Source organism: Jaculus jaculus, chromosome 12 (assembly GCF_020740685.1).
Source record: "Jaculus jaculus isolate mJacJac1 chromosome 12, mJacJac1.mat.Y.cur, whole genome shotgun sequence".
Classification (NCBI taxonomy): domain Eukaryota; kingdom Metazoa; phylum Chordata; class Mammalia; order Rodentia; family Dipodidae; genus Jaculus; species Jaculus jaculus.
In genome coordinates, this window is record NC_059113.1 from 75951968 (window position 1) to 75973783 (window position 21816).

At 46.2% G+C, this 21816-nt stretch overlaps 1 protein-coding gene across 6 annotated transcripts in view; it reads left to right on the top strand.

The window, feature by feature from the left end:
• The window catches only part of Jade1 (jade family PHD finger 1), a 57458-nt gene that overhangs the window by 27304 nt on the left and 8338 nt on the right, over positions 1 to 21816 (top strand). For all 6 annotated transcript variants that reach the window (XM_045130705.1, XM_004655808.3, XM_045130704.1 and 3 more), the window contains exons 3-9: positions 3343 to 3428; positions 6117 to 6274; positions 8761 to 8945; positions 9872 to 10083; positions 12931 to 13098; positions 14149 to 14265; positions 17455 to 17976. In XM_045130705.1, the coding sequence (XP_044986640.1) occupies positions 3343 to 3428; positions 6117 to 6274; positions 8761 to 8945; positions 9872 to 10083; positions 12931 to 13098; positions 14149 to 14265; positions 17455 to 17976 (1448 nt within the window). The remainder of the gene's footprint in view (positions 1 to 3342; positions 3429 to 6116; positions 6275 to 8760; positions 8946 to 9871; positions 10084 to 12930; positions 13099 to 14148; positions 14266 to 17454; positions 17977 to 21816) is intronic.

Here is a 21816-nt window from a genome sequence, read left to right on the forward strand (position 1 = left end):
TACTCACAGTCCTGGGAAAACTTCATTGGGGCCGGCAGCTCTCCTTGGCAGCCATCTCATGGTCGCAGCATCTCCACTGGGTCTCCACTGCAATCCATGGTTCATCCTCATGGCCCCATGGGGTCTCCATGCAGGCAACCAGCAAACTCACTTCACACTGCCCATGGCCATTTCCAAAACACAAGACTGTGTTGCAAACTCAGTGACCCTCTTTCCAGCATTTCTTATACTCCACAATACCAGGTAGGGTGCCAATTTGTTAATCCAGGGGGCAATAAAGCAGACTTTGAAGAACAGGATACTCCTTGAGCACTCAGGCCCCTTCAAAAGAGTCTACATTCTTCTTCTTGCCCCAGTGCTGGTCAGCTGGCCAGCTGGTCCAATCTCAGAGGTTGTAATCTTTCAGTTGCAGCTGAACGGGCAGCAGTTCCCCCAAAGATTTTTCTTTCTGTGCCATGTCCCTCTGTTCACACAAGTTCATTTCTAAGCAAGCAACCCTGCACAACTTCTCAGGACACGGGCATAAGAGCAAGCTTCTCACATACACTGCTAGCCTAGTCCAAGCAAAGCTCTTTCTCACCCTCATAAGCCAAACCTCACAGTCCGTAGTTCTTACTGCACTCAGGCCTTGTAGCTCTGACCAGAATAGTCCATCAAGCTGTACTTACAGCACTGCAAGGCATTTCTTAGGCCAAGGTTTCAAATCTTCCCATATTCCTCTTGAAAATCAGCTCCAAAAGGCCAGAGCCACACAGTCAGGTGTCTAGCAGCAACCCCATTCCCGGTACCACTTTACTGTTGCAGTCCGGTTCACATTGCTGGTAGAAATCACCCAACCAAGAGCAGCTACTGGGAAAAGGAGATTTATTTTGGCTTACAGGCTTGAGGGGAAGCTCCACAATGGCAGGGGAAATCAATGGCATGAGCAGAGGGTGGACATCACCCCCTGGCCAACATAAGGTGGACCACAGCAAGAGGAGGGTGTGCCAAACACTGGCATGGGGAAACTGGCTATAAAGCCCATAAGCCTGCCCCCAACAATACACTCCCTTCAGGAAGCATTAATTCCCAAATATCCATCAGCTGGGGAGCTAGCATTCACAACACCTAAGTTTATGGGGGGATACCTGAATCAAACCACCATAGTCACTAATTCCAGGAATGAATATCTTGCTTCTTTGTACTTCAATCATGAAAATATTTGACCCTAAGAGCCCTCTGCCTCATGGCCATTTTGTGAAGCATAGGAATAGAGTAATTCTTTATTAAGTTTAGTTATGACTCTCTCTTTTTGTTCATTATTTTTTTATTTGAGAACGACAGACACAGAGAGAGAGCGGGGGGGTGGTGGTGGAGGGAAAGAGAGAGAGAGTGAGAGAATGAGAATGGGTGCACCAGGGCCTCCAGCCACTGCAAATGGACTCCAGACATGTGCAGCCCCATATGTATCTGGCTAATGTGGGTCCTGGGGAATCGAGCCTCATGCTTCACAGGCAAGCACGTAACCACTAAGCCATCTCCCCAGCCCATGACTCTCTTTAGAGTAATTAAAGTGAAGGATTTAGTGTGGGATGTAGCCCTGTGGCAGAGTGTTTGTGTGGCATGTGCTGCTGTGTTCCATCCTCAGCACTGCTAACGACAGTAGGCAAAGGAGTTGTTGCTTTGTGCCCCCGCTCTTCTTTTTTGTATTGTACACCTGTTGGGAATCCCACCCAGATGTTGTTGTGTATTTGTCTCCGCTGCTGTATCAGTCTGTGGACCTCAGGAGATGGCTTTAAAAAACAAATACATATTTTTATTTATTTGAGAGAGAAAAGACGGAGAGAAAGAAAGAATGGGTACACCAAGGCCTCCAGCCACTGCAAATGAACTCTAGACCCACGTGCCACCATGTTTATCTGGCTTATATGGGTCCTGGGGAATCGAACCTGTGTCTTTTAGCTTTGTAGGCAAGCACCTTAACTGCTAAGCCATCTCTCCAGCCCAGGAGATAGCTTCTTAAACTGAGTTGCTACCCTATATGTAACTGAATGGTGGGGCTAAGAATTCGTGAAAAATTTGGAACCAGTGAAAGGTTTCTAAATGTGTAGTGACCCAAACCCCAAATCAAATACAGTGAAACTGAGATATTTCTGGTAGTGCACACCTATGTTGTAAATACGATTAGCTACATTCTGAACACAGAACATCTGCACTTGGCACTTCTGTCTGTCATGTTCAGTGTTATAAATTGCAATGTTTGTATGTACAGTAAAAAATGTTTTCTGCTCGAAGTATAATGGTTTGATTATATTATTTAACAAAGACTTTCAATATTTTCCTACCATTCATTTTTCAACATGTAAGTTCCAAATTTGTGTGTCTTTTGATTGCTTTTTGTTAGAATGTTTGATTTGAAAAATTGCTGTTTGAGCTGCTCACTTGGATTTCATAAAAAAAATCACCAAGTGAATTTTAGCTTGGTTTAGGACAGAATTTCCAACAATTTCTGAAAGGACCCTAAATAAACTGACATTTTGTATTATGTGTTTAGGTAAAGCCATATTCTCAGTATTGTCAATTATAAAATCAAAATATTGATCAATTCTATTTTTTTTAATATTTTTGTTCATTTTTTATTTATTTATTTGAGAGCAACGGACACAGAGAGAAAGACAGATAGAGGGAGAGAGAGAGAATGGGCGTGCCAGGGCTTCCAGCCTCTGCAAACGAACTCCAGACGCGTGCGCCCCCTTGTGCATCTGGCTAACGTGGGACCTGGGGAACCAAGCCTCGAACCGGGGTCCATAGGCTTCATAGGCGAGCGCTTAACCGCTAAGGCATCTCTCTCCAGCCCTGATCAATTCTAAATGATCTTGAAGATGCTCTTCATCCGGTAGCATCAAATATTCAGCCAAGTGTAGTTGGCAACCTTGAAGATATTTGTAGGTGCTCTGTTTTAGGGAAGACTAAATGCCTTATGGAGTCAAACTTCTTAATGTTTTGGACTTGGCCTTAGAGTTAAGTTTAGCCCAGTGATCTTAGTATTGGAAAGTTACAGACAACTCAGTAAGATGTCTTCTGACCTGTTGCACCAATATGAGACTTTGAACATCTGGAGGAGAGCAGGCTCCTCCCCACTCCTACACAGGGTGTTTCCTTGTATGCCCTGTTCCTGGGGCAAGGCCTCTTGCATACCACAGTCCACATGATTGCGTTAGGCCTGTTTTGGGAAATGGAGTGAAGGAACCCTGCTAGTGCCAGGGGAGGGCATTGTAGGTTGTGGCTTGAAGAGTCCGAAAATCCTGAGGACTCCTTGGTGACCTGTGCAGTTTTTAATGGATTGGATATGTGTTTCCTTAGGTCTGTCAACTACATGGTCCCAGAATTCTCGATCACAGCATAGAAGGAGTTCCTGCTCCAGACATGAAGATCGAAAGCCTTCGGAGGTATTTCCTAAATGCTTTCCTGATCATGCATGCCATATACGTGTGTGCATGAGAACTTGTTGCCTCACACGCCAGCCTGCCTGGGTCTGTGCAGGTCTGGGGAAGTTACTTAACCTCTGTGTCCTACTTTGTACACCTGTAAGATGGGGCACACAGGTGTGTGTCATAGAGGATTCTCCTGAGGAATAAGTGGGTTAATACACATAGGCTTATACATGCAAAGCACGCAATAGTTCCTGGCACACATGAAGTGTGCAGTAAATGTTAGCTGCTATTATTAATTATATTCTTTTTTTCCTTTCCTGTTCCATCTTCGCTGGCTCCCAACAACTTTTCCTCTGGCCAGGAGATGAGCGGGTTCAGCTGCTGCCAAGTCACTGCCAGCCTCAAGTTAGTTTTAGCCATGAATTTGTGGCTTCTTTGGCAAAAACCCAATGTAATTCTGGGAGTTTTGTTTTGGGGATTATGCTTAAGGCTTCCCCCCTCTTTCCCAATTTGTTTCATATTTTATGTTTCCCTGCTGCCCTACATTTTTGTTGTTTGCTTTTCTATCTGAACTTGTTCTTTGGGTCATCTCTCTGCTGGCCTTTAGGTGAGGGGCCTCCATTGTTCTGAGATCTGCTTTTTCTGCAGCTTCTACTGGGCCCTCTTGGCTTTCAAAGGTGTGAGTTGTGGGAAAACTTCCTACTTAGCTCTGACTCCTGGTGGGAAGACTTCAGTCCCCTTCTTCCTTATGGTAGCACAGAGTTAAGTGTTTCTGAGGCCCTTCCTGGACTGTGGCAAGATGCCAGGAGGGTGCTGTGTCCAGAGCAGTAGTCCTTGGTTGAGAGGTACCCCCCCCCCCCATGATCTTCAGGCTAGCAGAGACCTGTCCCTGGGGCACTTGCATATTAGGCTGGGCATGGTGGGTAGGTGACCTCTTCATCCCCATGGCTGTTGGCAGGCATTTTATCTACTTGGACCTACAGTGCTCACTTCCTTTTCTGTAGTACTGGAGTGTTTGTGGCTGCATTTATTTCCTTTTTAAAAAATCCCTCTGCTGCCTCTACAACCCCAGAAGTGCAACACCCTGCCCTGCACAGCTGCTGGTTTAGCATAGGAATGTGGTTGGAGTCCCTGAGGAGCAAGGGTATACACTGTCCCTGGCCCATGTAAATTTCTATGCTTTCAAACTGTATGTAAAGCACTTGGGGGTTGAATTCTGCCAGGGACGTGTAGCTTGGCTTACTTGGGGATGCCTAACCCACCCCCACTCTGAGTGTAGGAACCGTGGGTTGCCTTTTTCCTCTTCTACTTGCTTCACTTTAGTTCCTTTTTTTGGTCACTCTCTTGGTTTTCCTTGTCAGGCTTACTTGGAATCTGCTTGGCTAGATTTGCTGATGAGGGTGTGGACTTGTGGCTTTGGCTTCAAAGGCCTGTTCTTTGGGGTGGGGAGGCACTGGGCTGATCACCGAGTGTAGGGGCTTCGGGTTTGATGGGACTCCACCATGTCCCATGTGATCATGTGATCTTGCAGAAGGTGGACAGCCTGGCTGCTTTTGTGGGATTGTGGGAGTGAGGAGTGGCACCAGGGAGGAAAGCCAGTGTTGGAAGTGGTGACAGCTAGAGAAGTGGCCTTTCTGTTCAGACAGTGCCTCACACTTAGTTATGGAGAGCTCTGTGAAGGCCAGCAGCAGCCTGAACAGTCAGTAGTTGCGTGGTGTGAGCTGTGCTTAGCAGCACAAGAGTTCCCTGTCCTGAAGAGGGTGCAGCCCTGTGGCTGTGTACATAGAGGCCAGCTTATAGATGTCGGCTTGCACTGTGGCAAATACAAGGCTGGTGACTTGTGCCAAGGTCAGGGTTTCCTTATGCAGTCTCAGATGTGAGCCAGCTGAGGACAAGGCGAGAGCGGCGGCCAGCTGTGCAGCCCTGCCAGACACAGTGTGCACTTCCCTGATGGGCAGGCATTGTTGAGGGGCTGCCCTTCCTGTGGTGTGGTGTTTGCCTGTGATATCACATTGGGGTGCTGTCTTAATAGTGGGGCCTTTTTATGTTGTCTTTCAGGCCTGTCTGCTTTTGGTAGCGTGAGGACTGGGTACTTTTACCCCAGAAATACTGCTTCCTGGGTAACAGTTATAATATTGTCTGGTCTGGCAGCACAGTGGCCTGTTGTTATTTTTCCAGGCCTGCATATACTTATGCCTGGCACTTGCAAACCTGGACCTTGAGCTGACCAGACACCTTGTTATAAATCCTGGTGCCCCAGGAGGCAGGGCTGACTGGGAGCAGTTGGCATAGAAGAGGGCCATAATTCTCAAGGTGCTATTGTGAAGAGGTTGTTATGCATTGACCCTTGAGTAAGTTGTTGCCCCAAGGGATTTCCAGGAGTGTGTGCTCAGCAGCCCTTGTTGAGCAGAGAGTACTTAGGTCCAGAGGTGGACAGCAGACCTTCTTTGCTGTTTTGTTGATGCTGATGGAATCATTGCTACCTTTGCCTGTGTTGACTGAGGCAGCAGGAGGGCAGTGTTGTCAGCTGCTGCCACCCCATGCCTGGGCGAGTGTCAGAAGAAGCATTTCTGTAATAGGTCAGACTTGTTCTGTGTTGATACAGTGACCTTGTTGTGGCAGCTCCATGGTTACACTGCAGCTGCCAGCGCTCTGGAAAAGAATGCAGATATCAAATGTCAGTGTCCCTTTCTCTCTTCCCAGGTGTTTAGGACCGACCTGATCACAGCCATGAAGCTGCATGACTCCTACCAGCTGAACCCGGATGAGTACTATGTGTTGGCAGATCCCTGGAGACAGGAATGGGAGAAAGGGGTCCAGGTGCCAGTCAGCCCTGGGACTCTCCCGCAGCCTGTGGCAAGGTAGAGATGCCCTGAGGAGAGATGTATGTCTCTCCACCTGTCAGAGGCCTTTTAGTGCCTTTCTTTTCTGGCAGCCAGGAGCTTGATTTAGCAGAGCAATACCATGTGACCTCACTGGAAATAGAAATGTGGTAGGAACACAGTTCAGGCCCAGGCATAGTGATTTGGAGGGTAGTGGCTCTTCTCGCCTAGTACGCCACCACGGGGAGGCACTGCTTTCTTATGGGAGAAGGGAAGGCCCAAGGCATATGGGAAGTGGCTGGCTGGGGAAAGTCTGTACTTGCTGCTTTTTCTGCACTATATACTGAATGGAGGTGTGGCTTGTGGGAGAGCATTGTACACCCTTGTGCCTCCAGAGGTCTACTTCATCTTGGGAGGAGGTCATGGATGAGGATACTGCTGGGATAGGGCTTTATTACTGACTTTTAATTTCATCAACTCATTATTTTTGAGGCAGGGTCTCAGTCAAGCCCAGGCTGACCTTGAATCCCCAAGTGCTGGGATTATAGGTGTGAGCCACCACACCCAGCTGGGGTAGGGCCTTAGGGGGGGGAAGATTGATTGGACTAGCTCTGCTGCGGATGGGCTATTTCCAGATGTGTTGCTTTGTTCTCTGGATCTCTGATATGTCACTAGCTTCTCAAAGCATGTCCTCCTTAACACTCTCAGAGCCAGGCTGTGGTCACTTGTCACATTTCCTCACTGTGCAGCTGCTTTTGGCCTGGTGTCTCTCCTTGTGGAGAGGATGGAATGCCCACTAAATGCTGCCAGCACTTGGTTTTGCTGTCACAGTGTCTTGTCAGATACCTGCTTGTGAAATTGCTTCTTTCCATTGCCAAGTATGGACTTCTTGGCTTTTTCTCTAGCACTTGATTGGTTTGATTATCTTTTTGGGATCACTGAGGAGTATCCACCCATGATTAGTATCCATATTGTATTATAGCCTGTCATGGCTAGGTGAGGCTTCAGGAATCACCATCCCCTCAGACAAGGGTTTGGGCTGGTGGATCTGAACTTCTGTGGTTCTGGGAGTGCTCACAGCCCCACGCAGGAGCTCTGGCAGGCAGCCTTGGCCTGGAAGCCCAGGCTCATATAATGCAGATTCCCAGAGAGAGAAGTGAGCCTTGGTAGCACCATGGAGCGTCTCATGTGGCCCTGTCTATATTCTTCTGTCACATAGGTTTCCTCTGTCAGTTTCAGGGTGATGGACTTTTTGGGCATCCTGTCAGTGTGAATGCACACTGCTGACAACAGATGTAGAGAATATAGAGATAGCTTAGAGACCTGAGCTGTTAGCCTGGACTGATTTGCTCCCCTCATGTGCTGCCCCTTAGTTTGAATGGGGTGAGTGTGGTATTGCCAAGTTGGGAGGCAGAGGAGGAGGGCACTGTACTGGGGTCAGATGTTCATGGGTAGTACAGTAGACTCTGGCTCTTAGATTTCCTGGTAATGGCCACAGTCCATCCCCCCCCCCCCCCCGTCTCGTTTGTGTGTAACTGTGAGTGTGTTGAGAGGCAGGGTTTCATTCCTCTAGCCCTCACTCTGTAGTCCAAGTTGGTCTCAGACAGCAAGCCTTATGCCTCTGCCTCTTGAATGCTGGGATTATAGGCTTGAGCCACTGTGCTTGGCTTCTTTTAGCTGCTTTTGAAGAGAACAGTTGAGGTTACCTTCTCGTTGCTGGGCCAAAGCACCTGAGCCAAAGCAGCTGATGGGAAGAAGGGATTTTGGCTTCTGGTCTCAAGGTGAAGCTTCATGATGGCAGGGGACAGCATGGTATGAGTAGAGGCTGGACATCACTTCTGCCACAGCAGGTGGAAAATAGCAAGAGAGTAAGCCAGACTGACACTGGCAAGGTAGGGACTAATAAACCTCAGGGTCCACGCCCAGGAACATGCCTCCTCCAGCAGAGCTCCATGTCCCAAGCTGCTACTATCTGGGGACCTAGCATTTCACAACACCTGAGTTTATGGGGGAATTCTGATTCATACCAGCACAATAGTTGGCAGGTATCATCCCTAGGTCCTCTAAGAGCCACAAGTAAATACCCAACTTTAGTGGCTATTGTTGCCTCCTTTGATGTTCCTGAGCACCCAGTGTTTGGCAAGCCCTGTCCTGTTCTAATGGCCTCCAGTAGTTCTGAACAGCCTGGTGTATAGAAGAGGGATTTAACAATGGCCCTTGAGAGTTAGTTTTTTTTTTAGGTTGACAAAAGCAAAAGACTCTCCTGGAGTCCTAGATGGTGGCAGGGGTATGGTGATGTGTTAGAAAGCTGATTTTGAAGACTTCCCAAGCATTTTCATTTACATCTGTCTCCATTTTGGGGCCTCTAATTTAGGTTTCTAGCCATGGGATGTTATTGACATTTGAATCTCACATTCTATATGAACTTGGGGATGCCCTGGGCTTGAGGGTCCACCAGGGGCCTTTGTGAGACACGTCCATGTGGCTGAAAGGGTAATCTGGCTGCCCATTTTCTTGTTGACCAGGGTCGTGTCAGAAGAGAAATCCCTCATGTTCATCAGGCCCAAGAAGTACATCGCCTCAGTCTCTGAGCCTCCAGAGTTGGGCTATGTTGATATCCGGACACTAGCTGACAATGTGTGTCGTTATGACCTCAATGACATGGATGCTGCATGGTTGGAACTGACCAATGAAGAATTTAAGGAGATGGGTGAGGAACTGTGTTCAGTATTTCGGTAATTCATGGTAAAGAAAGCTATTTTAGGTGTGTAGGTGAGCCAGAAAGCCCCAGTGAGGTGAAGTCCACTTGGTCACAGTCTCAGTTGTCTTGAAGTTCTTGCTCTTTGGAGACTGCCTGAGCCATGTGTGGTGAAATGCAAGGGGGTGGTCCCATCGCAGAGGAAGCAAGGCTCCTTGTGGCTATAGCACCATGGATTCCTCAGGGACAAGCCAGTTAAGAGACAGTGGAGAGCTTGCTTCTTGTTTTAAACACTAGAAGGAGAAGTTTAAAAAAACAAAAACAAAAAATCCAGACTCCATTTTTATGTGGTTCATGTTTTGAGTCACTTACATGTTAGTGTCATAGTGTGTCAGTTATTTTCTCATGCTGAGACAAAATACCCAACTAAAAGCAGCTATGAAAGGAAAAAGGTTTTAGTTTTGAGGGAATTTTTATCATGGTGGGGAAGGCATGGTAGGTTGCTGTGGCAAATTGGTGCCACATCTTACCAGTCAAGAGGCAGAGAGTGCAAACAACAAATGAGGCTTTACTATAGTACCTCAAAGCCCTCCCCCCAGTGGCCTACTATCTCCAGCAGGGCTCTGCCTCCTTAAGGTTCCACAACCTTCTCAGAAAACTGGGGACCAAGTGTTCAAACACACAAGCCTAAAATATGCCAATGTTCTGTTATTATTATTATTTTTTTTTGTTTTTTTTGAGGTAGGCTCTCACTCTAGCCCAGGCTGACCTGGAATTCACTATGGAATCTCAAGGTGGCCTTGAACTCATGGCCGACCCTCCTACCTCTGCCTCCCGAGTGCTGGGATTAAAGGCGTGTGCCACCATGCCTGGCTTGGAATGTCCTGTTATTTTGCATATGGACATACACCCCTGAGTTCTGTGGTATCTTCCTTCAGGGATGCCTGCACTAGATGAGTACACCATGGAAAGGGTCCTGGAGGAATTTGAACAGCGATGCTACGACAATATGAATCATGCCATAGAGACAGAAGAGGGATTGGGAATTGAATATGATGAAGACGTTGTCTGTGATGTCTGCCAGTCACCTGATGGCGAGGATGGCAATGAGATGGTATTCTGTGACAAATGCAACATCTGTGTACACCAGGTATGTGGAGAAGCAAAACCTGGGATTCTGGGGTGAGCCTGTCAGCCAGCAGAAGCATGCTGCTTGGAGCTCAGGATTATTCTTCCAAATGAGACTGCTTTCCCACAGCCCTCCATGGTTTAAATGTGCCACATCCCACCTCTACCCCCATCCCAGTGGGCTCTTAACATTGTTTGAAATAGGTCCTGCTACTGTACAATGAGGGGGCTAGGGTGAGGTGAGTTAGGAACACTGAAAAGCAAACCCTTGAAACGATGGTTACAGTCTAGATTAGATTCCAAAGTACAACAAACTGTGACATACACTCCCTCTTAAACATTCCAGTCCTTACATCTTCCTAGCTTTCTTGCCAATCTTTGGTGTCCTTTGCTTGGCAGCTGCCTTTGTTGTCATGTGACTTTCTGTCTGTATGTCTGTATCTTCATAATGCTAACTTTTTACGTGGTCCCTAGTCATTTTGGATTGGGGACCTACCTATGACAGTAGTTGTGTCTGCAATAACTATTGCTAAAGGTCACCTTTTCATAGGGTGATCAGGCCTTCATCATATCTTTTGGGCCATGGAGGCTAACCCATCACATTAACATGTTAATGTATGAATGGAGTTACTGCAGCAGGGACAAACTGCACTTTTTCCTGAGGGTTATTTCAAGATGGCAGTAGAGTTTGGTTGATCCTTAGGACTTCAGTGATGGTGGGCACTAGGTAATGTAAGCTTATTATAGTCTCAGTGTTTTTTGTTGTTGGTGTTGTTCTTTTTTTTTAAGGTAGGAGCTTACTCTGTAGCTCTAGGCTGGCTTTGAACTCACTGCTCTTCTCCTACCTCAGCCTCCCAAATGCTGGGATTAAAGGCATGTCCCACCATGCCCAGCTCAGTGTCTTTTGTCTATGATTGTTACAACTCTGATGTGGGAATAGAGTGATTTGGTTTTGTGTGAGGACATAGGTACCCATATATTTTTATAATTTAGAAGGTTATCCTGAGGTACTTTCTTTGAGGTTACCTGTTGATATACTGAGATTTAAGGGATTTCCCCAAAGGGGAAAAGCTGCTTGGGGGTAACCTCTGTAGAACCAGAAGAGTCAGATTTGTTCCTCTAATATTTTTCATTTTTTAATTTTTCTTGAAACAGGATCTCACCATGCAGCCCTAGTAATGCTTGGAAGTCACTGTGTGAATCAGGCTGGCCTTGAACTTGCAGCGATCCTGCTTTTGCCTCCTGAGCATACCTATACCATTATGCCCAGCTTATTGAAGTTCTTGGTCATCATTTTCTCTGTCTTTGCCTCTAGGACTTTTAGAGAGGTCTGAAGGCCTCTCCACCTGTGTCCTCATCTCTGCTCATCTGTGCAGGGAGTCTTGAGGCCAGGATCTAAATTCTCTGAGGAGTGTCCTAGTGTTGCAGGATTCCTGTGGTGGTTTTGTTGTAGTGTGCTTGGAGGCAGGTGATTACCATTGTTACTTTTTGTTGCAGGTTCCACTCATTTACTTGGATGAGTCTTCAGTCTTTTTATGTGTAACAAAATGGGTTCTCCTTGAAAACTAGTTGAATTAAGGGTTTTAGAAATGTGTTAGCTGATGACATCAGGGGGTCCTCCAGGGCCTGACAGCAAATTGGCGGCAGCATTGATCCTGGCACTTCAGATACACCCTCCCCTTTTTTCTTCCATACATGCTATCCCCTTTCTTTAGCCTTGACTTTATTTTTCTTTGGTGAAATCCTTCTTGGTTTGTCTTTAACACCCACTGTATTAGCTTGCCTTTTCCAATACATGGAATTCTCTCTTCAAAGGCACAGAACTTCTATATTTGAATCCCCGATAATGCCATGTAGCTTTATTACAGTCCCCTTCCCCCAGTAAGTCTCTTGACAGTGGCTTATTTGTGGCGCTCACAGAATCCTCCCAGGCAGCAGTCTTGGTCTTCCTTTGCTGGGCTTAGCTCTCATCTCTGTGGTTTCCTTTCTGCATCCTGGGTATTCAGATTGAATAGTGGCTGTTTTTTTATTTTATTTTATTTTTTTAAATGTCTGGAGAATTAGAGCTATGTTCCTGTGACTCTTGACTTCCTGACTTGAAGTTCATTCAAGGATAGAGTTGTGAGCAGTTTTCTGTGAATATGTTCCTGGTACCGTTGTGGTTTTGTTTTTCACTCTACTTAATGATCATTTGCCTTTTCTTTCTTCAAACCATCTTAATGACTTAGTTGTAAAAGGCTTGATTTCTTCAGTTTATGGTGTCTTGTATAATTTTGCCATCTTGTGCAAAACAGGCTTTGTTTCAAACATCAGCAAAAGAGACCAAATTCTCCTTTTGTCTGTAGTGTCTCACTTTGTGGTGGCTGAGCATGTGGGATGGTGCTGGTTCCCGGTGGTGGAGTGTGTCCAGCCTGGGAATTGGGGGCTTCTCACTTTTTTTTTTAATAGTCTTGGGGATTCTTTTCTGCTTTGTTTTCTTTCTTTTTCTGTCCCACCCCACCAACAAGCCTGAGAGGTTGTACCCCCTCCCCACCTTTTAGAGAGGTTGGAGGATTTGTTGCTCTGTGGTTGGAAACTTGGAATGGAAGGATCTCTGTGAGCACAGCAAATGTGGGTTGTTATAGGATGTTCTGTCCTCAAGTTTGCAGGACCACTTTGTACTAAATAAACACACATTTTGTCTTTGCGTGCTCATTGAGCTGGCCTGACATTTTTCCAGAAGGTTTTAGGTTCCAGCTAGGTGGATGTGGGCATATATTTACTTTGGTAGTAGTTCTGTGAAAATTTGCTAGGTGGCTCCTAAATTAATAAATAAATAAGAAAAGTCAGTCTTTTCTTTCTCTTCCTTGGGGTGTGCTGTTGTTTACAGGCCTGCTATGGAATTCTCAAGGTGCCAGAGGGCAGTTGGCTGTGCCGGACATGTGCCCTGGGTGTTCAACCGAAATGTTTGCTATGTCCCAAGAAGGGTGGAGCTATGAAGCCCACCCGTAGTGGGACCAAGTGGGTCCATGTGAGCTGTGCCCTGTGGATCCCCGAGGTAAGTGTATCTCTTAGCAGCACGTTTGTTCAAAAGATCTTGGCTTACAACTGGGATTGAGCAGATGGGTCAGAAGCTCTTCATAAATGGACAGCATTGGAGCTGCTGGGTCCTAAAACACCTTTAGGTGTTTCTGTGCCCTTTATCTAACTTTCAGCACACTGTCATCTCTTCATGGGGTGTAGATTTGTTGAAATGTCCTCAAGAAACAGAAGTGACTTAGGACTCCAGGTTGATGGTTATTAATAAGCTACCCCAGCTGTCTACCCCTGAGAACCCTCACATGGTGACACCACTCAACAGGGCCAGCCAGGTGCCTTCACAGCTATGTTCTAGGGGTGGCTGTGCATGTATTTGGCCAACTAGCTGCATAGCCCCTTCTTCTCCAGGTCACTCTGTGAGTTTTGTTTAAATTTTTTCTCTGCCTCAACTTTGTTAATTGTGGGTCTGCTCTAATTTGTTTCCAGTCCCACTCCCTGACTAATGTAATCTGCATGGCTTGGCAAGGAGAATATCATTTGTGATTCAAATCCCAGCATGTTTGGTGTGTGATTTGGTGCATTTTTCCTCCTGAGGACATTTTTCTGGGGATGATTTGTATTGAGGTTTACGATTTGGGTCTTGGTAGTGCTGGATTTTCATAGGATGTAGTTCAGTGGTCCAGGCTGAACACTTAGATGACTTTGTATATAGCCAAGTGTTCTGATGCAAGAAAATGGTTTTCTTTCATGAGAGACAGTGATTAAATGCAGCTTATCTACTCCCATTATTGGCAGTCTACATATAGTTAAAATTAGTTTTTAGTATTGGCAGAACTCTTGTGGATTCAGTGATAAGGTAGACTGTGTTATGTAACAGAACATGAGTCTTTGTTGGCAAACACTGGGTGAGAAATGAAAAGATCCCCATCTGAGTAGTCTATAGACGAGGATGTGGGTACCAGATGAGGTTTGGGCTCTACTGCTGCTGGCTCAGGGCTGAGGAGGGAATAATACACCTTGAACTCCCTGTGTTTCTGCTGATGGCCATCTTGCTATTTTGGACCCCTAGGTGAGCATTGGCAGCCCAGAGAAGATGGAGCCCATCACAAAGGTTTCTCACATCCCTAGCAGTCGGTGGGCGCTTGTGTGCAGTCTCTGCAATGAGAAGTTTGGGGCCTCCATACAGGTAACCAGCTCAATAAGAATGGCTTCTCCTTCCTTTCCTGTGTTATAGGGAACAGGATGAACAAGGGCTTTGTGCCATCAGTGGGTTGTGACACGGTAGGTCATCCTGAGACTGCCTGAGCTCCAAGACACTTCCACTTTGTCTCTTGTTCCTCTAGGTCCATCCTAAACCCGGTGTCAGCTTCTTTCTACAGCAGACATTCCTGTTAAGAAGTCAAGTCTTATGTTAGTCACCTTCCTACCCGCAATTACAGTGTACCATTGCAGCCTTGGAATTCCTCTGGGCTGTCTCCTGGGAATACTGGTATTCCTGGCGTTGGACAGGCTGGTGATTTTGTAGTAGGAAATAAAGAATTCTTGGAACATTGGCACAACATTGACTGTACAGGGTGAAGAGGCATCTGTGAGGTGCTTTGCTGTGTGCTCTTGGCTTCAGCTGGCAGATCTAGATATGTTGGGAGAGGCAGGGGAAGGGGAGACCCAGAGAGCTCACATGTAAAAATGCTGCTTTTATTAAGGTAAGTGCGGAAAGTTAGGAGTTTGGTAGAATTAAGAAAATAGAGACAATGTGCTGTCTCTTTCATGTTGTGTAAAACTGTATCTAAGTAGTTAATTTTTGGACCTCACATATTGCTATCTAACAGTCAGTCATGACTTGAGAGACTGGAATGCTGTGTACAGTTGATGTTGGCCTAAGGTCAAGCCTGGCTTTTTCTCTGGGAGGTATATACATAGGCCCCAGAATCTTCCTTAGTTTTTTGTTGAAATCTGAGAGCAGAGACACTGTTTGGGGCAACTTCTCTCCATACAGAGAATGACAGCTTGGTATAGAAAGAAACTGCACAACTGTGGCCCTAGGTTTAAAACAAGTGCCCTTATTTGGCGGAATCCAGTTATATTTTGACTGATAAATGGTTCTTTTAGTAAGGCACCATTGATTGGCTTTCAGTTCTTACCTTTTTTTAGTTTTAAGCGGGCTCACGTGATTTCTACTTATCCATGCTGTTGCTCCTACCTGGTGTTCAAGAATCTAAAATGCTAAAAGAAGTATTTGGAGGATGAGGCATGAGACAGTGAGTGATATTTGGCTTAAGGAACTCATAGTAATAGTGATTTTTATTTATTTATTTTAAAAGATTTTATTTTTATTTAGTTAATATTAGAGCCGGTGGGGGGGAGTCGGGGAGAGAGAGGGAGAGAGTGAGAAGGGCACGCCAGGACCTCTAGCCACTGCAAACGAACTCCAGATGCATGTGCCACCATGTGCATCTGGCTTACATGGGACCTGGGGAATTGAACCTGGGTCCTTAGGCTTCACAGGCACTAAGCAATCTCTCTCGCCTTTCATTTATTTTTTTGTATGTCAATAAGATCTGTTGAAAAACTAACATGACAAATGCTGGTAGCTGGGAGTTGAATTGCGCAAGAATGGAGAAGTAGAAGAGGATTTGAGGGTGTCTGTGTGTGGGTCAGCACATATGTGTTGACTTGTGGGAAGCGGGTTGTGGTAGGCCATGGAAAAGGAGAATCACCGTGTCCCATGTTTGCAGCTGTTCTGAGCGGAGCTCTTTAATTGACCTTAACAAGGGTGGCAAATGGGAACCTTATTTCTTTTTTGAAGAGAGGCGATGAAATCACTATTTTGTAGCCTCTTTTTCCCAGAATGTTAATTTGAAGGCAAAAGGGCCAAGGAAGGCTAGTGCATTTTCATATCTTCACAGAAGAGATGGATTTCATTAAAAGAATTCCCCTGAAATGCCTGCAGCTGGGAAAGCTGGTGTATTCTTCCGTAACATCTGTTTGCTGAGTCAGCCTGAAGAGGAAAACCTAGAGGAAGTCCACTTGGCGTGTTCTCAAAGTCCTGCACAGACGTTGCTGCAGAACGCCTGGGTTACTAGATCATGTCTCAGTCATCTGTTCCCACCCTTACTTCCTTTTGGCTTCATGCTGCCAGGGAGGAGGCTGTATGGTAATGATAGTGGCCAGGTGTGTCTGTGTGTGTTCTGGCCCCACAACTGACTTCACACATTTCTTGGAATTGCTGTAATATTATAGGTAAAGTTACAGATTGGTCTTAGTTCATGTGCTTTAAGTGACGCGAGTGGGAAATTGGTGAAAGGAATGAATTTTTATAGTAATGGCTGGCATTGTGGCCTGCATTGAATCATGTCTTAAGTGCTGAAATCATGAAAAAAAAAAAAATCCAGCTCTAGACTTTGCTCTATATGGTTATGTAATTTAGGGTCTGCTGAATGAATTCAAGTAAATTTCTCATTTGGCCCAGAGCTGCAAAATCCTGCTCCTCACTGTAGCCCTGGCATGCCCAGGGGAATCCCTTGGCCTTGCACAGTATAATGTTGCTTTTAAGGGACTGGCCTCAGCCTTCAAGAGGAACCTCCTTCCAGGGAGTTCTGAGCAAGATCAGACGGGAGAAGTTAATCACTTTGCTCCTGCTGGATCAAAGGCTCCAAATTGTAGCTCTGTGCAGGTGGGGATGAGAGGGAGGGGAGGGGATGTTCATTGCAGCTTGATGAGCCCTGGCCTCGGACCTTACCTCCCTGTGGCCCACAGGAAGTGATCCCTGACGGTTCTGCTGCCTCCCTTCAGTGGTTCTGCATGGTACACATAGGTTATAGTGCTTCGAGCTTGTGGGATTCGCGCTTGCCCATCAGCAGGGGCTTTCTAATCTCCCTAAGCTGGATTCTGGTCTGTCTTTTCACCTTTCCCTGGCATGATCCCTGGTGCTGCTTTGAGGAAGTGCGAAAAGTTTCCTGCCCTGAGAGTCCTGTTCATATTTCTCATAAAACTAAATGAGCTCAAATTTGAGAAGCGTGCCAAATTAATCAATGCCTCGAAGTGTACTCTGCATATTGAGCGCATGGCCTTTTGCACACCATGCACCTTTTTCTACAGGGGCCATTTGTGTAATTGTGCCTCCTTAAAGGGACTTTCCATGTGGCTGCTGTTCTAAGAAAGTGATGGGTTGCAGAAGCTTTGACCTGAAGGGTTCCCTGAAACACCCAGCTTTAGCTCATTGAAGACCTGTCTAGGTCTTCTGCTGGGGGCAATCCTGTCAAGCTTTTCTGTCACAGTAATGTGTGACGTGTCCTTTGTTGTGTGTGGGGTGCTTCACACTGGGGGGCTTCTGCTGCTACTGTTCCATAACCACCCTCTCTCTGCCTGTTTCCAGTGCTCTGTGAAGAACTGCCGTACGGCCTTCCATGTAACCTGTGCTTTTGACCGGGGTCTGGAAATGAAGACCATCTTGGCAGAAAATGATGAAGTCAAGTTCAAGTCCTATTGCCCAAAGCACAGCTCACACAGGAAGCCTGAGGAGAGCATGGGTGAGGGGGCAACACAGGAGAATGGGGCTTCTGAGTGTTCTCCCCGGAATCCACTGGAATCCTTTGCCAGTCTTGAGCAGAATCGGGAGGAGGCCCACCGTGTGAGTGTCCGCAAGCAGAAGCTGCAGCAGCTGGAGGATGAGTTCTACACCTTTGTCAACCTGCTGGATGTGGCTAGGGCCCTGCGACTGCCTGAGGAAGTTGTGGATTTCCTGTACCAGTACTGGAAGTTAAAGAGGAAGGTCAACTTCAACAAACCCTTGATCACCCCAAAGAAAGATGAGGAGGACAATCTAGCCAAGCGGGAGCAGGACGTCTTGTTTAGGAGGCTGCAGCTGTTCACACACCTGCGGCAGGACCTGGAGAGGGTAATGATTGACACTGACACCTTATAGTGACTTAGAGAAGAAGATGCAAAGAGGCGAGTGCTCGCCAAGAGCAAGAAATGATAGCCAGTCATTACTCTCAGATCCTTGTACACACCACAGCATGAGGTTGTGTTGGTTAAATATTTATGGGCTGGTAAACTCACTGCATATGTGTAAGACTACCAACCAGAGTGGGTGCTTCTCTGTGATATCTTTCTCTTTACACACTTTCCCATTAATCTTTACTGTTCTGCAAGATCAGATGGGGTTGACGCAGAGTTGTGTACAGCCTGATTTTGAAAACAAATGAATCTAGTTTATGGGGAAGGGGCAGTCGTAGGGAAATACCATGTTCAACCTAGTGAACCACTTCCTAGGTGCTGGTAAAGGGCTTGTTAAGGAGAGCTAAGTATTGCCCCCCACCTTTGCTTCTAGCTAATTCACAGGGGCATTTCCAGCTTTGCCACGGAGCAGAGAAGGCTCTGGGTGCTGATGTGTGTGCATGGACTCTTGGCACACCTGTTACGGAAGACACTCCTGGCAGCCAGGTGCTATGTCATCACTGAGGTTATGTCCATACCATGCGTGTTGGGTGCGTGTGTGTGTGTGTGTGTGTGTGTGTGTGTGTGTGTGTCCCTGTTCATGGTGCGTCTGCGTGTGGATGTATATGTGTGTGACTCCTGGTGCACAGGGGCGTTGAGTCTGTCTGTGGAGCCCCTAGCAATGTTGAGCACACTACAGACACAAATCTTGTTTATCACACTACTGCTGACAGAGTGGCTGTTGGCTGTCTGGAGCCTCAACTGCTGGCTTTACCTGTTTGCTGCTTGGTGCCTCCTCCACTCACTATTACCCTTGGGGTCCCAGTATGGACCTTCCTTCCTGTTGCAGGAATAATTAGGAGTGGACTGTCCTCCCAAGGGTCTTCGGCTCCCTTAGGTAGTTTTTGATTGAGGCTTGCTAATTGGGGATGTGTCTTAGAGCACCTTTTGCACCAAGTCCCTTAACTGCTAGCTACCGATTAAATTCATTAGTGTGGCAGAGACAGGATGAAGGTTTTCTGGCCTGAAGCAGCCTGTGCTGAAAGGCACTCACATGGCCTGAAACAGTTCATGCATCTTCCCCAAGACCCTCACTTAAGAGGGAGTGACTCACCTGCCTGGAGAGAATCTGACTCAGATAATTTGAAATAAGAGTGTAGGCAGAGCAGAGATAGACTATAGATGTACCTAATTAAAGATCCATTTGTTACAGAGACCTGCACTGCCCTGTTAGGGATGGCAAAGTAGCACAAGTATTTTAAAGGGCTCACTCGAGGCTCTTTTAGTACAGTTCCAAGTGCTGGCTTCTTATGCCCCTTCCTAGGCTAAGTTAGGACTCTGGGCAAGGTGGCTGATCTCAGCAGTCTATTAGAAGACAGGAGCTTAGGACTCTGGGCAGGGTGGGCTGCTCTCAGTCTATCAGGAGGCAGAAGCAGGTTGGTGAGGCTGTTGTGCTCCCATACCCCCCCTTGTGGTGAGTGTAAGGAAGACTGCTTCAACTCCATGAACATGTGGCATGTTTATGAAAGGGATTCAGGATACATGTGCATTCTGGCGAGAAGCTATCATTTCAACAACTGTTGTAATTGGGGTGCACAGAGTCAGAGAGTCCTTGGGAGGGGAGGACAAGAAGTTTCATGTTTGGACTGTTGTTTGTCTCACAATCACCACAAAATAAAAGTGTAGAAAATGGTTGTGGTGTACTAACTCTTTTCTGTACTTCAGTTCTTGAGATTAACATATGCTATAATTAAATTCTAAACATTTTTTGGAGTCGTTATTGTTGCTCTTAAAGTAGAATAATGTGTATGAGAAAGATAATAAATCAGGATGTATGTGAGTGTGTGTGTGGGGCATTATATTTATTAAAAAGTAAGATTTTAGTGAATTCAGTGCCAAGTTTAAAATGGGCTTATTATTTGCAATGAAAAAAACAATTTCCTCAAGTGTGCTATGATGCCTGGCTTAAAATAGTTGAAATCTTTGCCTTGCTGGAGAGTTACATAGTTCTTTGTAAGTATAAACAAGGATGTCAGGCCAGCAGCTTACCAGGGCAGGCATGACAAAAAGGTCAAATTCAGTTACTTATGAGCTTGTTTTCTCAATAAGTTAGGGTTCTGCCTAATTCATGCCATACCAGTCATGGCATGCAGACACTCGAACCACTTAATGCATGTGACTGGAATCCAGGCATGTGCTCATTCCTGAACGGAGTAGTTTATTAGACATGCAGATGACTCAGTGATTATGGTAATTGCTCTTTCCGACACATAAACACCTTGGGCATTGCACACCTGGATACCAGTTTTTAATCAATGTGAGAGGGCAGGGACAGATTTCAGGAGGCTTTAGAGAGATGGCTGCTGATGTGGCAGGTGGCACTTAAAGTTCCCACAGCTGCCAATTCACTGGTGGGATTCCTGTCCACTAAATGTCCTCTTAAGAAGATACAGGAAATGTTAGTTCAGAAAAGGACTGCTGGTTTAAGATCAAGACATCCTCCCTCTCCCTTCCTAGTAGTATGGAAAGGGGCCAAGTCTTGGGGGACAGTCCTGCTCATTTGTTACTCAGTGAAGTGGTTACTTTTGAATTCTGTTGGAGGCTATAGTTGTCTCCTGAACAAAAGGCTTTACTCTTGTAAGCAGTGCTTGGGATTCAAAGAAACCAATTAGAACTATTCTTGGCTTCCTTAGAGCAGTAGGTCTTAAGTCTCTGACAGCCATAAACATGATAGAAATGGATCGAAATGCAAACTGGGCTTAGGGGTGATCAGCATTTATGTTTCTGTTTGGGAACCACTACCTTAGGGGAAAGTATGACTTGGGTTTAACATGGAGTGGGAGGGACATGGCTGGTTTCGGGTTCCTCACTGGTAGCTGGGGGAGGATGAAGTGAGGAAGGAGTTTGGTCAGCAGCTTCAGGGAGGACAGGTCAGCTTTCTGGGCAGAGGCTGCTTTTGCTCATGCCTATAGTGGTCAGTCAGATTTCCTTGGTCCCAATGAAATCATGGCGTTTTTGATTGGTGGGTTCAGGTATTACTGATCTGAGGTCATGGGGAAATCAAGGGTTCCCTGTGAAGCCTGGGTCAAGTACTAAAGCCATCAAAGTTGAGGTTCCCTGGCTTTCCTACTGTTTGCATGGATCGAATGTGAGATGTAGGTCTGCTGTCCATCCGTGGCCTTTCTACTGGGATGTGCATTCCCATTACGGAAGTCGTGACCCTTCATCTTAGCTGTACTTGCACTGAAATTCCAGAGGTTGTATCTGTCATGAGATTTGAGTGCTGCTTTTGAGCTCCACTGTTTTCACCTGGGCAGAAGAACACCTATTAGATCAGTCCTTTAGCCACCTCCAATCCCCACACTATTAGGATTTCTTTTATTATTTTTTCGAGGTAGGGTCTCACTCTAGCTCAGGCTGATCTGGAATTCACTACGTAGTCTCAGGGTGGCCTTGAACTCATGGTGATCCTCCTACCTGTGTCTACCAAGTACTGGGATTAAAGGTGTGCACCACCACGCCCAGCTCACTGGTTAGGATTTCTGTAAAGGCCGCCTACTTCCTGGCTTGGCATGGTTGTCAGAAGGAATTAGCTAGGCCATTGATTACAACACCACATTTCCTCAGATAAGGAGAGCGATTTTTCTTTATAATCAACAAATATATTTAACAGTAAGTATTAATAATACAAGGGATTTATTAAAGAAATAGAGATAAGAAGACCCTGACAGTGAATCAGATAGAGTCAGGAACAGCCTGCAGCATTTTCTTGTTGTAGGTCTGATGACAGCATGCTGAC